Below are 18,671 nucleotides of genomic sequence, written 5' to 3'. Positions count from 1 at the left end.
AACAAAATCATCAAATGAAGTAAAATATTCACCTACCTGCGCCCAAGATGGATGCATGTAGCAGTTATCCACATCTTGTCACAAACCCAATAGCAAATGCAAGTGAAGATAGTAAAATTCATAATTTACCTACAGCAGTACCTACAACACATGCAACTGAAACACAGTGCTCCGCACACTTATAACAACACACCAGTGTCTGACAAGTCCCTTGTTTGAAGGGCTGCTTAGACATAGGCAGTTTCCCACATTTTTGGCAGATTGAAAGTGGATAAAACTGGTAGTTTTTATCAGTGTTCTCTACAATGTATTGCTGTGTAACTGGACAGAGGCTCAAAGTCTAATATTTGTTGTTGGTTACACCCAAGGTGACATTCTTTTGTGGGCACTGAAATGGCAGAACATTGTCACAGTTACAAGCAATTTGAACGTGCTTTCTCAGACAAGTACTGGTTGGAAGCTGTTCAAGAAAGATTAAGATGTGAAGTCTTTAATCCAGCTCCATTTAATAGCAAGCATGGGAGCTTGCATGGTTATTTCAAAAAGTATTTAAATAACACCAGATATTGGACCAATCCCATATCACAAGTGGACGTACTGAAGATATTAAAGAGCCAACTTCCATCCCACAAAAGGGAAAATCAGGTAACCACACCAGAACACGACACTGAGTACATTTTTCAGTTTTGGATTCCATTGACTTGCTTTATGACGAAGCAACATACATCAGCAGATAAACAAACACCTTGACCCATCTTTAGAAACCAACCTGTCAATAATAATGTTACTACACGACAGGCATGTCAACCATATCCGACACAGTACATACAAAAAGGGAATGGATATGGGGATATGGAAATGGGACAAACAAAAGATTTAAACGAGGTTATCAGAATAACAGGAACATTTACAATGGACAAACAAACTACAGTCTGCGAGTACAAGGCTACCAGTGGTAACAGCCAGCCAGTGCAGTGGCAAGCGATCGGCAACAATCAAATGCCATGTGCTGTGTCGCAGCCAACCTATGGACAGCATAATAGCGCAAATTATAATTTTGCAACTACCAATACGAATTTGCATGTACATGGTCATGCACAGCCAATGATACGAATTGCCATAACACAACACAAGCTGTACAGCTTGCTGAAATTACTCTGGTCACCGAGGTCAATGCCCCTGCACTGGGGAAAAACTCCAACCAGTCGCAGTGAAGCCCCACACTGCTGACCAGGTAGGGAGTGGGGGCAATAAGCACATGTTTTGTGAGATACAATGAACAAGGTGACATGAAACATGATTTATACTGCCATGAGAAGGAAATTCAAGAAAACTTGTATAAAGAACAGATACAGGCAATTATAAAAACAATAATATTTAACATGGCAGTATTCTTAGTTCTAAACTCTGAATTTTTCTGAGAGTTAAAGAAAAGGGGTAAAATTCCCACGTTCCCAGCGCAGAAATGTAGAATACAGACAACCACTGGAAACAAATCAAAAGTAGAGAAGTTAGAAGCACTTATTCCATTGAAAATAGAACACTTTATGTCAAATGTAATTTCCTCATCATTGACAAATTAATAGTAAATTGTTTGATTGGGATGGACACGTTTAGAACTTATAAAATGCAAATTGACAAAGGAAGTGGCAAATGCTACTTCAGTGTAAACGAACAGGTAGTTTCTGTCGATTTACTAAAAACATCTAACAAGAAGGTCCAGCAGAAGTAGTAGTCTGGTATGACAGTTCAATTTGTATTTCCTACTGTATTAAATGCTCACTATAATTAACATGTGCCAGAATCAGATAAGATGAGTGAGTCCACCACCTTAAATGAACAGGAACTTACAGATCTGTTATTTAAGTATGGAAAACAACCCACAGTTATGAAGGATTATCAGTACAAAATGGATGTTTACCCACATGAAACTTTTTGTGTATCATCATATCCCATTTCTTGGATGAATAAAGCAGCATTAGTTAATGCAAATATGCTTAGTCACACCGATACATTGAAGGACTTCTGCCTGAGCACAGATGCCTCCACACAGGGCATGTCTGTTCCAGATGAGAGAGATAATGACTGTACATAGCGTGCATAACAGAAATTTAATTTATGTTTTCTTTTGAATACTAGTGTTAAGGAAAGAGGTTTTTTACTTGTATTTTGATTAGCAGATAAGTGAAATTGAGAGAGATATTGAACAATACAACACTTCGCTTGATGCAAAGAGCGGCAAAGTAGAGCAGAACCTGCGATGCACACTCTGATAAAATTGCATCGGTGAGCTACTTCAGCAGACAAGGTGAGAGCAAACATGGCTGAAGGAGATTTAATTATTAGACAACTGACATAATAAATGACCGACCGAAAATGTTAACCTACTATATACAGGCATTTACAAAAAGTGAACTACAAGATACAATGACAGCTAAGATGAAAGCAGGATACAGAGACAGAAGCACAAGTATCTCACACTTCATAGAATTTTATAGGTACTTTTCTTTACGGGCTAAAGGTAAGTGAAGCTGGTGATGTACTGGGTAGAACAAGCGAATAAAACTGCAGCATACTGACGTAGAAGGGTGGCTGAATCAATGGCCACTGAGGTACTACACATTTAGTTTTAAGTTAGTTTTAAATTTTTTCTTGTCAACAACCAGTGTATCAACATGGTGTGAAAGGAGATGATAAGCTTCAAGAGTGGCATGGTACCATACAAGTTTAATGGGCTGCACCTCAAACGAATAAATTTAGTTATAAGAAATATTATATATATAAAAGTGATACGAATGAACAATTCAAAATTTATGCAGTAGCAGTACAGCAAGCGACGTCACAATGATATAGGTTTGATGTTACCGAGCCGACCTACACACAGGGTACAATCACTGCTTCAGAAACCCCAACACCCATTTTTCTCTTTGTAATGTGTATGTGTGTATATGTACGTGATCATTATAAACAGGAGTATTATTTCTACATATGGAATGACAACAACATTTACAGCAATTAAACACATGTCATGAGTACTTAAGTTACACATTGTCTGATGTAAACAATGTAGTAGGAACATAACAAGAATCTACCATGAACAATGCTGATTGAGAGTCTTCTTGTAACACGATATTGAGTTATACATGCTTTCCTTTGTAATCAAATGGGTCCGTAGACATACAGATTACTTCCTTCATTCCTAGAGGCGATGCTATGTGTAGTTAGACAAGCAGCACATAGTGTATTTGAAGTAGAAGCAAATGCTTTCCCTCCTGCTCCATAAATAAATAACAAGCTCCCACGAATAATGTGAATGGAATTATGTATAATGTTTCTTAAGTAAAGGTTCATGATACACAAACATATGAATGCATATAAGGATTATCGATGTAACTGAGGTTACACATATTTATTCTATAATATGTATGTAAATGAGCCTATTATTTACAAAGTAAAGTGATATTACTGTTTATGAAAAGAATCAAAATCTGTTTGTGAAGTAAGTGTAAGTGGGATATCAGCAATAATATGTAATATACAAATGTATTAAAATTGTAACAATGTAAATAACAGTTGGTTTAACGAGTGACAGCATGCAAAAACAGGCATTTTATGCAAAATAAGTGATTAATAGAGTTGGACGGCAATTCGGCAAGGAACCCGTTTAAAAGTGATTTTTTTCTCAAAAGTGACGCTTAGTACGCATGTGCAAACCTATAAAATTTTTTACTAAACTACATTCAGTTCTGAATAAATGGAGAAGTGTTTTATAAGAAACTTACCTTATTGTAAGGTACTGATCGTCAGATTTCTCTCTACTGTATAAGTGCATTACAATGGGTTAACAATGGGTCCCAGACCGTAAAATCGGAGGTCTTTTCTCACAGCATCGAAATTTTCACAAGCACACACACCGTTACCAAGAAATGAACAATTATTTGTGAAGGAATCCACGGTTCAATATACGACAACTTCGCTGTTTCACTCTGTATGATAAGGACATGCACAAGTTAAAAGTATTCCACGAGGACGCAACCGTTAGTCACGGTGCTAGCCCACCAACTACTTGCCACGTGTGTGGGCACAATAATGAAAGAGACTTGACCAAGAGTTGTTGAATACACACAGAATTTGATATTTGTACCCCTTTTTTATAACTTGTTTTCCTTTTAATTACTTGTATTAGTACACACACTAGATATCAACTGATTAATCATGTTATACTGCCTAACACTGTACAGCTCCATACAATGTCAGAGTACAGTTGGGGAGGGGGGGGGGGCAATTCTGTAATACCTTTTTGCTTTTTCTCGCACTATTAATTTATATGAATGTTTTCTGTTCCTCACTAGTAATAAGAAATTGGTACATTGGCGCAGAAGACGGCAAAGATAGGCTTTTAACATTATCCTTGTAACAAAGGACAATTTCAAAAGAATATTAATTTCTTTTTACAATGTTTGTTTCAATCTCGCTTGAGAGTACTTATGTTTTAGATCTCAAACAAAAAGGACATGTAATTTTTACTCATGCCTCAACAATATGTGTAATGAATTTGACTTTTTGTTAAGCACCAAGTTGCAGCAAAATACATTTTGTGTAACTTCAGTACTGGTACATTGCATTGTATTTTTCTTAAGTTGTGAGGAAGACTCTTCATGGCACCAAATTTAGTTTCAACAAGAATTCATGCTTTAATTCCAGTACTGCAAGTAGTAATTATCGCTCACCACGTAAATGTCATGTTGAGTCATACTCTCTGTGTTAGCTGTTAAGCTGCCTCCCAGCATGGTCATTCCAAAATTGACCAACAGAACCAGCACAGAGGCTATGTTGTTTGATAATAATAATAAAAAATTATACATAAATAAACTAGGAAAAATGAAGGATAGTACAATTGCATTATTACATCTACATTTACATTTATACTCCGCAAGCCACCCAACGGTGTGGGGCAGCGGGCACTTTACATGCCACTGTCATTATAAATATTGTGAATGTATGAAATTGTGCTATTCTTCATTCACTTTAGCTTACATCACTTTTTATGTGTGTGTCCATCATGTGATATTATTGGATTTCAGACATTTTGCATATGAGAAAAGGACAGCCACCAAGCTGTAGTTTGCAGTGATACTAAGCATGACAACACGAAAGTAAAAAAAAAAAAAAAAAACGAAATCTGTTTATAACGTTCGCCTACACCAAGACGCGCGGCCAGCGTTTAAAAGGTACTTTTAAATACTATGACTCGCTGGGCGCAGATATTTAAAATCATTGCCGCAGCACTTGATAGCAAGAAGCTGCGAAACAGAAGAAAGAACAATTTATCATTTGTTAGGAAAATTCTAGAGTCTTTATAGTTGGTTGTACTTCTGGTCGCCGATATGTTAACATGTACTTCATTACCTTTGATGTTTGGTTGCCGACTTGTTAAGACGTGTTGTGTAGCACCGCTACAAGTTATATTTCTTTTGGTGTGAAAAACCACGTTATCACCAAGAAAACAAAAACGCTTTTGTAAACTTTGTGACGATAAAAAATACTTACGCGCACGCTAGGACATTTAATTTTTACAAAATATCACACATACAGAAGCAGCGATTGTTGGACTGCTCCATGTATGAGAAAAACATAAAAATGTAAGTTTTGTATTCATTGTAAATTTGGTAATGTTTATAGTTTAACGCCTTTCTTCTTTAAAAATATACTTTTCCTCCACTGTACAGAAAATCTATGCTTATTCTTTTCTTTAAATTAACCACAAATAATGTTTATGTTTAAATGAACTTTGTTACAGGTTCGCTCTTTATCGCGGTGTGTCGATTGTATTTGGGAGACCATTAACGTGTTCAATTTACGATCTGACAACTTTTTTTACAAAATTTCACTGTTTTGCAATCATTTCCAATTTTTTTTATTATTCAAATAGGTCCCTTAGGTAATTTCATTGAAGAGTCTGATTGCGTGAAAGCAATCCGGGTTAAGAGGTCATTTGAGAAACTATTTTCACGCAATCAATCCGTACGTCTCCTAAACACAATCGAGAACCGACGCATCATCGATCATTCATTAATTTTTCTCTTTTTCCAAGTCGTACCAAGAAACGGCCAAGGAGAACTGCCGTGAGTACGCAATCTAGTGTTAAAAGGTTGCATTCTTTATCTTGTCGGCAAACATTGCCATGAATTATCAACATCAATGTTATATTTGGTTAAATGTGAAAAGCCAAAAAAACCTTCTAACGCTAGAATCATTAAGTATATTTTAATTATAATTGTCATCTTCTGATGGCTGTTATACTTCTGTTAATCTTTCGAAACAGGACCATGGACAATCGTAGATGCAGGCAACCGACTCCAAGGACATCAGTGCCTCACAAGATGAAGGAACTCCTCCTAATTTGGCTCCACTTCAATAAAAACACTTACTGTTATAAAGTCTTCTCTTATTCGGAATCACATATAATACAAAACATTCATAGCCCATCATACTTCAAGCAATACATCTTAACCATCCTTCTACATACGAGAGAGAGTGAAACAAAATCATGTACTAAGAAAAGTGAATGATGTTTTTTGTTCATTTGTCTATGCCTTACCGCGCATTCATAATTAATGTATTTGCCGATGCATCCTTGCTTCTGTCATTTTGTCTGTTCCTTTTTTTTAAAAAAATAAATTTTAACTTTATTTGCCGATAGGGGTCGATGCCCTTTTCTTGTCCGCTTCACTTTAAATTAATGGAATGGATATGTCAGCTTATTCTATGTATGTTAAAGTTCTACCAGAAATTGAAAGATTATATAGATAATATGATAGTTCAGTACATATTTGAATTTAGCGTTGACAGTAATGTTCAGTTTGCTTCGGCCTAGCTGCCGGGTTTAGCGCTTGCGCACTAGTAGGTTTGGTGGCTCAGTACGAGCCGCTTATGGTCAACATGCTAGTTGCTACCATCACACGTGTGCACTCTTTTTCTTAGTGTCAATTTCACATTGAGTGTCATACTTTCATCTGTGTATTACATACTTTCATCTGAGTATTACATATTAAATAATTCCTGCGGGATTTGTCTTCATTCTGGGTGCAGTGTGTGTGTGTGTTTGTTCAAAATCTGACGCTGTGTCAGAAGATCTCCAGTTTTACGGTCCGGGCATCATTATTACCCATCGTACTCCCATTTTCAGTGTAGAGAACCCAGGCCAACAGCATCTGTCGACGAGGTAAGTACTGGCTCAAATAACTAGTTCACTTATTAATGTATCAGGCATTGAGAGACACACTACTCAGAGAGTACTTCACTGCACATGTATGTTAATGACACCACACTTCACCGTCCAAACCATTGCATAAATTGCTTGTCTCTAAAGTTCACTCCTTTACATGGAGTTGGGTTTCCAATGAAAATCCATACAAGTATTGAGTTACAACAATATATAACATGATAGCTTATACCTATACTTGACATTCCATACGTCGCTTATACTACGAACATAAATTTCTGAAGTTTTAAAATGTCTTAAATTTTTAATTAACTGGGTTCTGTTACTACCGTTTTTTCGGCTGTTTTAACTTACATTTGTTCACATCACATATACAAATTAATTGCATAACACATTATGGTACAATACAAGCATATGATTCATTGTACTTCATTTCATAGATAGGCTTTTATCACTTATGGGAGCTCATTTCTTCCTTAGGTAGAGGAGAAGAAAAAAAAAACATTCAAAATGTGACTAAAACATTATGCAGGCCTAACTATGCTTGGCGCCGCCTCCTTTCTTTGGGAAGGAAGAAAGGAAGGAAATACTCATCTACTGGTTCAAGGATTTATGAGGAAATGTTACTCGTACAATCATGGACTAGTTGCCAAGGAACTCTTATTTCATGGAAATGACGTGTACCGATTAATTATTCATGTCCTATCATGTTTCTTCATGCGCTACTGGTGCTTACTTCAATCCACGTGCAGCTGAGTATTAAGTATGAAGGAGTTTCAACCATCGTACACCTTTCGTTCTCGAACACCTGGAAATGTCATTATTTATGCTTTCATGTCACACAATAAAAATTAATTGGTTTTTGTAAAATCACAGGGTTAAATGTTAGTGTGTACTCTGCAGCGAATAGCTACTGATAAATGTCGCGGAGGTACACTGTGACAATGCAAATTTTTATTTTTGATTGCCTTATAACCTTTCTATAAATATCCTTACAACTAAGTTGTTTACTCGAGGTGTGGCCCGTTTCTTCATTTGGTACCTGCTATTCTTGAAGTAATTCTCTTCATCTGCACCGCGACGATACACTGATGCCTGAAAGAAAGAACTTAAAACTAAAACTTACTGCATTATGTAACTCGGTGGCCACTGATAAATTTGGTCATTACATCCGTCCGCAGATATTTCCATAATTCGTTTAAATTTATAGACATTTGTTTATTCTGTTACCCTTCATGATCATTTACCCTGCAAAGAGAATTATTTGACATTCCCTACGGTATTTTATCATTTCTTGTTAGTTGACACATCACATATTTCTTCATAATTCTTCCTTTTGCTTGTAAGTGTGTTGTACATAGTTTAGTATTTAATTAAATCTCTGTGTACATATATCAATAGGTTCCTTAGTTAGACATTAGATGTAATTGCTTAGTATTTCCATTTACAAGTATCTAACTTAAATACGAAGTACATATCGCATTCCTATTTGGTTGTGCCTTCTGCCAGTCTGTCGCACATGCCTACAGGTCAAATGCCTTGTCTCCTACTACTAACATAACCACGTATTGTTGAGTGTGCACAGCTGAGCCATAAGGCAATTTTGTTTATACTTTCGCTTCACGTGAAGCGGTGTATTACTTCTCATTCCTGTTGATTTTATGCTTACTTGTACAAATCAAAAGAATTACTTACACATTACTTTATCCTAAAATACACCCCAGAAGAAAAAACCATTACCCTTAGAGGTATGTACATTATATACCGTTATCTTGTGACAGAACGAAAAATGCTACCTAGCTTCATCATTCTATAAAAGCTTTTATGTCTTCATCAGGGTGGGGACCCTTGTCTCTCCCTGTTTTCTCACAGACTAATCTGTACATTCCAGGGAAAGTTATTTTGGAAATTATATATGGTCTTCAATAGAGTAACTGCCACTTCTTGTTCAGTTTGCCAATTTTTGTCGATTCAGGGTGCGTCTGCAAGAGGACTCGTTACCCTTCAAAAAACTGTGTAACACTTATCAGTTTCTTATTATAAATTTTCTTTCTATACTTGGCCCTGTTTTTGAATGTAATCCTGGCTTGTTTGTACACTCATGGAAATTGAAATAAGAACACCGTGAATTCATTGTCCCAGGAAGGGGAAACTTTATTGACACATTCCTGGGGTCAGATACATCACATGATCACACTGACAGAACCACAGGCACATAGACACAGGCAACAGAGCATGCACAATGTCGGCACTAGTACAGTGTATATCCACCTTTTGCAGCAATGCAGGCTGCTATTCTCCCATGGAGACGATCGTAGAGATGCTGGATGTAGTCCTGTGGAACGGCTTGCCATGCCATTTCCACCTGGCGCCTCAGTTGGACCAGCGTTCGTGCTGGACGTGCAGACCGCATGAGACGACGCTTCATCCAGTCCCAAACATGCTCAATGGGGGACAGATCCGGAGATCTTGCTGGCCAGGGTAGTTGACTTACACCTTCTAGAGCACGTTGGGTGGCACGGGATACATGCGGACGTGCATTGTCCTGTTGGAACAGCAAGTTCTCTTGCCGGTCTAGGAATGGTAGAACGATGGGTTCGATGACGGTTTGGATGTACCGTGCACTATTCAGTGTCCCCCCGACGATCACCAGTGGTGTACGGCCAGTGTAGGAGATCGCTCCCCACACCATGATGCCGGGTGTTGGCCCTGTGTACCTCGGTCGTATGCAGTCCTGATTGTGGCGCTCACCTGCACGGCGCCAAACACGCATACGACCATCATTGGCACCAAGGCAGAAGCGACTCTCATCGCTGAAGACGACACGTCTCCATTCGTCCCTCCATTCACGCCTGTCGCGACACCACTGGAGGCGGGCTGCACGATGTTGGGGCGTGAGCGGAAGACGGCCTAACGGTGTGCGGGACCGTAGCCCAGCTTCATGGAGACGGTTGCGAATGGTCCTCGCCGATACCCCAGGAGCAACAGTGTCCCTAACTTGCTGGGAAGGGGCGGTGCGGTCCCCTACGGCACTGCGTAGGATCCTACGGTCTTGGCGTGCATCCGTGCGTCGCTGCGGTCCGGTCCCAGGTCGACGGGCACGTGCACCTTCCGCCGACCACTGGCGACAACATCAATGTACTGTGGAGACCTCACGCCCCACGTGTTGAGCAATTCGGCGGTACGTCCACCCGGCCTCCCGCATGCCCACTACACGCCCTCGCTCAAAGTCCGTCAACTGCACATACGGTTCACGTCCACGCTGTCGCGGCATGCTACCAGTGTTAAAGACTGCGATGGAGCTCCGTATGCCACGGCAAACTGGCTGACACTGACGGCGGCGGTGCACAAATGCTGTGCAGCTAACGCCATTCGACGGCCAACACCGCGGTTCCTGGTGTGTCCGCTGTGCCGTGCGTGTGATCATTGCTTGTACAGCCCTCTCGCAGTGTCCGGAGCAAGTATGGTGGGTCTGACACACCGGTGTCAATGTGTTCTTTTTTCCATTTCCAGGAGTGTATTTGTCTTGTAGTGTCATTTCTGTAGCGAATACTTTTGGTATGGGCGACTCCGGAGTGTCAATTCATTGGGTGTGAAACCTGTTGAAGGATGTGGAAGGTCATTGATAAGTTCGAGGAGTTACATATTCTACCCACTGGGTGTGTTTGTGAGGGGAGTATGTCCTAATAAACCGGTTAAATTCTTCAAAAACTTGTTCTAGTGGGCTTGCTTCAGGGTGAAAAAAGCTTACTAATACATGTTTTATGCCCTGTGAGGTCATAAATTGTTTCCACTTCTGCCAATGAAATATTAAGCACTATCAGTTAGTAGTAGTAGTACCTTTGGTTTACTTACTCTTCTCAGTCTTCCTCAATTATTTGTCTATTTGTGGCTGTTGCATTTTTAAAGGCATACATTTTGATATGTTTCAAGAAAATATTGTATAGTGCTACTACATATCTTACTCCTACTTTACTTCTTCGATATGGACCAGCTATGTCCAGGGATACTGTATCTAGAGGATTTTTTTGTGAGTGCTGGGTGTAGCTCCGTATATTTTGACATATGGCGCACTTTCTTATTACATGCAGGACTCGCCTTCTCAAATTTTGAAAATAATTCAGTACATTTTCCTACTCCATAATGTCCCCATACTTCACGTGTGTATCTTATAAATTCCGTGCGCACTTTTGTGTGTGTAAATTGAATTCTTGTAAATATAGACACCCACCTAGATACTCTACGGTGCAATAGTTTCCATGTTAAAAGAAATGACAGTGACTGATGGTCACAGTAAACTTTGGTACTCTTACCCCACAAAAAATATTCAGACTTTTTAAATATTCATATTACAGTTAATTATGACACAGAGTAAGATCTTTCTGCTTCTGGTAATGTTCAGCTAGCAAAACTGATGACTTCTTTACCTTCTTCTCGCATCTGAAACAAGCATGCCCCCAGCCGCTGAGATGAGGCATCTGTGCATAGAAAAAAAAAATCATTAGACATGTCATGGTGGCTAAGAATGTTTGCATTGACTAATGCCTGCTTAATGTTATTAAAGCCCACCTGACACTTATCATCCCATAAGCAGGGCCTATTTTTTCGTAACAAGTTGAGTAGTGCATCACTGTTCATCAGTTGCTGTGGTACAAATTTACGAAAAAAGGATGTTAGTCCTAAATAAGCTTTTAGTTGTTCTTTTATCCCCTGGAGTTGGACAGTTGCATAAGGCATAAAGTTTTTTTCAGTTCAGGTAATATACATTGTTCCAACACAACATGTCCTAAAAATCTGACTTGCTCCCTACCAAAATGGCTGTTACTCCATAAGCTGCAAATCATTGAAGTACCTGTTCAATCAGCCTGATATGTTCTAACCAATTGTCGTGGCCATTAGCATGTCATCTACATAAATAGTGACTTTGCTAATGCTAAGCAACCTTGTCCACTGCAGATATAAATATGCCTGCGCTAATGTTTAGTTTAAAAGGTAGAACACTTCTGCCACCACAAACAATGTGCAGTATATTTTCAACTTCATTGGTGGAGCTTTATTTGCCAGTAGGACACCTTGAGTTGCGTATACCGAAGTGTTACATATTGTAAAACTTTCACAGTTGTTCGTCCAAGTTATCTGGTCTTATGTGTACTGGTACTAAAATCTTATTGATACCTCCAGCTTCGAGGACTATTCTTACAGATCAATCTGGTTTACTTACTGCTACTATTGTACTACAGTAGGGTGAAAATGAAGGTTGTATAACTCCACATTTAATAATATGATTGATTCCTTCCCTTACTGCCTCTCATTTTGTCCATGGAATAGGATATGATATTACACAAAATGTTTCATGTGGATAAACTTCAAATTTATATTTATAGTCTGATTACTCCTGGCTCCCTACTGAAAACATTTTCATACTTAAATAACAAGTCCTTGTCATTGCATATCTTTTTTTTTATCAATGATTTACTTATTTTCTGCTCTACCATTTCATGACTAACAACAGTGCTTGCTTCTTGCCCAGGATGAAATTTGTTTGTGAAATATACAGTTGGAAAGGAATATTGTACTAATAGATTAGACTTTGGTCTGTTTTTGTTAATTTTATCAGGTGTTTCGACTAAATCAATAGAAAAAAATCTGATCCTTTACATAAAAGTGGCATGTCAATCTGTGTTTTGTAGTTTTAAATGTGTCTATGCCAGTAAGATGATTAAGTTTGTCAATTATAAGAAAATTGCACTTCACTGTAAAATGTTCAATTTGTAATGGAATAAGTGCCTGATGCTTAACCAATTTAGTCTTCCTGCCTGTAGCCGTTTGCACCTTGCAATTTTGGACAGGAAATGTTGGGAATTTGCCTCCCTTCTTCAATTCACAGAAAAATGCATTTGACATTAGGTTGGTAGTTGAACCTGTATCTAAAGTTAACTGTGTGTCAATATTAAATGTTTTCACCTTAATGACTGCTTGTACTTATTCTTCCTGGATATTATCCATTGTATCTGCTGATATAAATAATCCTTGATGTTACCTTGTTTGTCAAATCTTATGAAACATGTTTGTAATTTTGCTTTGCCCCCACTTCGAGAGGTCCATAGCCTGGGGCTTAACTACAATCAGTTGGGGTTTTCAGATGGCGTAGTGTGACTTAATTCATAATCTGGAGTAATTTCAGTTAGTTGCACAATGTGAGTACTTCGCCAATTTGTGTTTTTGGCTGCTCGTAACATTCCTTTGTGAGTGCTCGTATTATTAGCAAAAACTGCTGAACCGTTACTTTGCGGCCCAAAAATTGGCTACAACATAAAGCATGGCATTGTTGCCAAGTATCAGCCACTGCTGTGGTTGACTGTTTCTTTTTATATTCGACATATGGCCTTTTGATGGTGGATTGAAATTACTCCTTTTGTTTTGAAAATTTCTTTTAAATCATTTGTTTTTTCTGTTCTCGTGACCTCTGGGTATGTAACTTTGTTGTGTGTACCATCCCTGCTGTGAATTTGGATCACATTTTGCTGACTGATTTAAATAACTAAGTTGTTGTGCCCGATTTTCTGTTGCTCTGTTTGGTACACGTCACAGATTAAGTTGATAGAATCGAGCACTGACAGAGAGCATTCAGAGTCGTGATCTGGTGTTGTGACTAATTTTTCTCTAATGTGCAGTGGTAAACGACTTTTCAAAATTTTTAATATGTCTACTTGTGATATTGAGTTCTTCCAGTAGCGTGTCTTGTTCAGGTATTTTTCGAAGTATCTACGTAGACTACTGTATTTGCCATTGAATTGTGCGGGGTTGAAAACCTCACACCTGAGTCTTTCTTGTATTGCCTCAAACCTGTATTTGTCAAGGAAAGCTTGTTCAAATTGTATATAAGTGCTGCAATGTTTGGCCACTTCAGTTGCCCGTGAAAGAATGTCACCTTGCGTATATCCCACAAAAAATCTGATTTTCTGTGCTTCCTTCCAGTTGCGTGGAAATACATGAGGAAAAGCGTTGATAGATACTACTGGATTCATTCTTTTACCTTCGGTAGTGAATGTAGGAAACTGTCGCTGTCTCAACACACCTTCATCTGTAAAAATAGTTGATAGACACGTAGCATTTTCTGTTGTATTTACGTTCTACATCTATACTCCGCTAGTCACCAAACAGTGTGTGGCGGAGGGCACAATTCGCGCCAAAGTCATATTCTCCCCCCATCATTGCCCCGATTTGAAAGTAGGTGGTAATAATATACGCTCTGCATCCTCGGCGAAGATCGGATTTAGGAAATTAGTGAGCAGCCCCTTCCGTTTAGCGCGTCGTCTGTCTGCAAGTGTGTCCCACTTCAAATTATCTATGAGATTTGTAATGCTCTCGCGATGGCTAAATGTACCAGTCACGAATCTTGCTGCTCTTTTTTTGAACCTTCTCAATGTCTTGAATCAGACCCAACTGGTAAGGGTCCCATACAGATGAACAATACTATAAGACTGGACAAACTAACGTATTGTAAGCAATATCCTTTGTTGAAGGACTGCATCACTTCAGGATTCAACAAATAAACTGCAATCTAGAGTTCGCTTGGCCCATTACTTGTGTAATATGATCACCTCCATGTGAGATCATTTCGAATAGTCACATCCAGATACTTGACAGATGTTACCGCTTCCACAGACTGAGCATTTATTTTGTACTCGTACATTAATGGGGATTTTCGCCTTGTTATATGCAGCAGCTTACACTTACTAATATTGAGAGATAACTGCCAGTCATTGCACCACACATTTATTTTCTGCAAATCCTCATTGATTTGTTCACAACTTTTGTGTGATATTACTTTCCTGTAGACTACAGCATCATCGGCAAACAGTCTGATGCCGCTGTCAATACCATCAATCAGATCGTTTATGTGAATCATAAAAAGCAGCAGACCTATTAAGTTGCCCGGGGGCACACCTGAAGTTACACTTGTTTCTGTTGAACTCACCCCATTCAGGATGACATACTGTTCTCTGTCTGTCAGGAAACTTTCTACCCAACCGCATATATCATCAAATAGATCGTAACCGTGCACTTTTTGGAGCAAGCGACAGTGCGGAACTGAGTCGAACGCCTTTCGAAAGTCGAGAAATATGGCATCAACCTGGGAGCCGGTATCTAGAGCCTGTTGTATATCATGCACAAAGAGGGCCAACTGTGTCTCACATGACCACTGTTTCCTAAAACCGTGTTGGTTTCTACAGATGAGCTTCTCAGAGTCTAGAAAGGTCATTAAGTCTGAACACAGAATGTTGTTATTGTAGTTACCTGTAATTCCGGTTGGTAACTGCTCAGGTGTTGGAGTTGTGGGTAAGTTTTCATTTTGCACTCTACAACTGTCACTGGTACCTGCTGTAGGACTCCTGACAATTTGTGGATAAATACTGACAGATTGTGGTTTGTTCACTGTAGCCAGTGAATTATTTACATGTATATTTCGAGATCAGGTAATATTTTCTTCTAGAAGATTGCAGATCCTACCTTCCGCGGCTTGTATGTTAATGTTTACTTTTTTGACTATTTCATTTTCTTTTTTCTGAATAGCTTTTTCCACTACATTTGTGTGTAACTTCCAATTGGTTACTAACTTCTCTGCAATAGTATTACCCTTATCTAATGTACCTGCTTCAGCTTGACTAATAATATCACTTAGATTTTCATTGATCCCCTCTCTCTCTCTCTCTCTCTCCTTCTTAGCACATGCTGAGTCAACTTCTAATGCTGCTAACCTTAAAGTAAGCTCTTCTACAGCTTGAGGTACACTACCATAGTCTTTGTTTAGTTTGTTAACGACAGATGTTACCATTTTTACTGTCAAACACTACTGGTTTTCTGTGGCTTCAATATTTGTGTTCGCATATGTGATTTTCTTTATCTGTTGCTCTATTAGATCTTGATGGTCATTAAAAGAAGCTACCTTCTGTTTTAACTCTGTAATGTTACAGTTAACTTCAGAAATCACTTCATTCTTTAATTGTTTTTCTCATATCATTCAATTTTTCAATTTCAGTGCAAAAATTTTTTGCTAAGTCGTTGAACTTCTGAGACCATGTATTGCAAATCCTTGAATACTTGTTTTTGTTCTTGTTTCATTGTATTTAGATCTTGTGTAACAGTGTTTTGTTGCCATTTTACCGTGTTCATATCTTGTGTCGAACTATCAGTTTTGGTATTCATATCTTGTTTCATATCACTGAAATTGGTGTTCATATTATCTAATTTATGTTTATGTTAAAAAATAACTGCCATAGCACTGTATCAGTTGTACTACTGTGGTTGCTGTCAGCTTTACTTTCCAAGTTAATGTGTATGTTGTCAAGATTCATATTTGTATTGCTCTCCAATGTTTCATTCCTGAGCGGTATAAAACTCTGGGAGATGCGTGACATTGTGTCGTCAATGTTATTCTGCTGTGGAGCATCTCTATCATTTCTCACACCTACGACACTCATCTCTCTCTCTTTCCAAGCATTTATCCTGACTTATGGGGTCTGCCGTTGTGGTTAAACAGACGTGGCATGTTAATTTCAAAGGGTGGCCGGATCCCCATCCTGTTGCCACCCCGTACCCCCCGGGACGAAATCAGTGTACCCCAGCTGTCTGCATCTAGTGTAAGCCATGGAATAGTGCAAACATGTTTCAAACATCTGCGAGTCGTGTCACAGACGCGGAACGTGGAGACCAGCACGGTATTCACCAAGTGAGATGTGGAAAACCGCCTAAAAACCACATCCAGGCTGGCCAGCACACCGGCCCTCATCATTAGACCGCGGGGCAGATTTGATCCGGGGCCAGAATGCCTACCTGTGTCTAGGAAGCAGTGCTCTGGGCTACCCTGGCGGGTCCTGCTACACTTACCTCTGACCTACTTAAACTTTCTGTGGTAGGCATGGACGGCACCTGAACTTCAATTGTTTAATCGTGCAATTCTACGCCATCTTGGCTGATAGCATTTTCGCTATTGCTATCAACAGTGGACATATTTTTTTCTGTCATGTTGTATGAATATGCGAATATAAAAATTTCACAAAAGAAGTTAAAACGTCATATGCTAAATATTACACGATGTCAAAGCCTGTTTTATGTCTGTTATGATATGCAAACTGTTGTTTCACAACTCCTTATGTTTTACTGACAATGCGTATCACACTGAAAAATTCCTGCAAATTTTCCACAGTAAAATTCAAGGAAGGAAATAATGTGGAAAAGGTTTCTGTCAACATCAAAACAGGCTCTAACAAGCTTAACCATGCAAACCTGGGCCCAATTCTTATTTCTTTCCAAAATTTTCTCCTGAATTTTTTCCTTTTTGCTTTACTTGCTCCCCATTGTGATTCATGTAAACAGAAAATACAATTGGTTGAATGACTAATAACAACATCACAGAAATTTCTTACTATAACAATAGTTAACATACCCTACTTACAACTGGTGCCCTGTTTTATACTCAAGAATTATGACATGCTTGGAAAATGAACAGCTGCTGTATAAAAATCAACATTGATCCCGCAAACAGAGATCCTGCAAAACTCAGCTCGCCCTGTTCGTCCATGAGATCCACAGCGTAGTGGACAACGACACTCAGGCTGATGCCATGTTCCTTGATTTCAGCATTTGACACCACATTGCGGTTTCATGAGAAAAATACGAACTTACGGAGTATCGGAGCAGACCTGTGATTAGATTCAAGACTTTCTTGCAAACAGAACTCAACACATCGCTATTAACAGAACTAAGTCGACAGATGTAAAGGTAATATCTGGAGTGCCACAGGGAAGTGTGATAGTACTGTTGCTGTTCACAATATATATAAATGTTCTAGTAGAAAGTGCAGGATGCTCTTTAAGGCTATTCACAGATGATGCAGTTGTTTATACCAAAGCAACAATGCCAGAGGACAGTAAAAATTTGCAGAATGACCTGCAGACAATTGATGATGGTGCAGACTCTGGCAGTTGACCCTGAATGTAAATAAATGTAACATATTGTGCATACATAGGAAAAGAAATCCACAACTGTACAGCTACACTATTCATGACAAACAGCTGGAGACAGTGTCTGCCATAAAATATCTAGGCGTAACTATCCAGAGCGACCGTAACTGGAATGATCCTATATAACAGACAGTGGGAAAAGCAGACACAGGACTCAGATTCATTGCAAGAACCTTAAGGAAATGTAAATCATTGATGAAAGAAGTGGCTTATAAGGCACTTGTTCGCCCAATTCTTGAGTATTATTCATCTATCTGGGATCCCTATCAGGTAGGGTTGATTGAGGGGAGAGAGAAGATCCAATGAAGAGCGGCGCGTTTCATCATGGGATCGTTTAGCTGGCGAGAGAGCATTACGGAGATGCTAAACAAACTCCACTGATAGACGTTACAAGAGAGACGTTGTGCATCACAGAGAGA

At 38.9% G+C, this 18,671-nt stretch overlaps 1 protein-coding gene across 3 annotated transcripts in view; it reads right to left on the bottom strand.

Moving 5' to 3' along the window:
- LOC126190801 (ubiquitin-conjugating enzyme E2 T-like) overlaps positions 1–18,671 on the bottom strand; it is a 283,350-nt gene that overhangs the window by 176,724 nt on the left and 87,955 nt on the right. Inside the window, exons 4-5 of one of the 3 annotated variants that reach the window (XM_049931356.1) lie at positions 11,653–11,703; positions 7,841–8,033 (exon numbers count right to left, since the gene is read on the bottom strand). In XM_049931356.1, coding sequence (XP_049787313.1) covers positions 7,941–8,033; positions 11,653–11,703 — 144 coding nt within the window. In that variant the 3' untranslated portion in view covers positions 7,841–7,940. Of the gene's footprint in view, positions 1–7,840; positions 8,034–11,652; positions 11,704–18,671 lie in introns of those variants that run through there. The other 2 variants (XM_049931353.1, XM_049931355.1) reach the window with 2 other exon arrangements.

Source organism: Schistocerca cancellata, chromosome 6 (assembly GCF_023864275.1).
Source record: "Schistocerca cancellata isolate TAMUIC-IGC-003103 chromosome 6, iqSchCanc2.1, whole genome shotgun sequence".
Classification (NCBI taxonomy): Eukaryota; Metazoa; Arthropoda; class Insecta; order Orthoptera; family Acrididae; genus Schistocerca; species Schistocerca cancellata.
The sequence above is the reverse complement of the archived record's forward strand: the minus strand, read 5'-3'. Positions and strand labels throughout refer to the sequence as shown.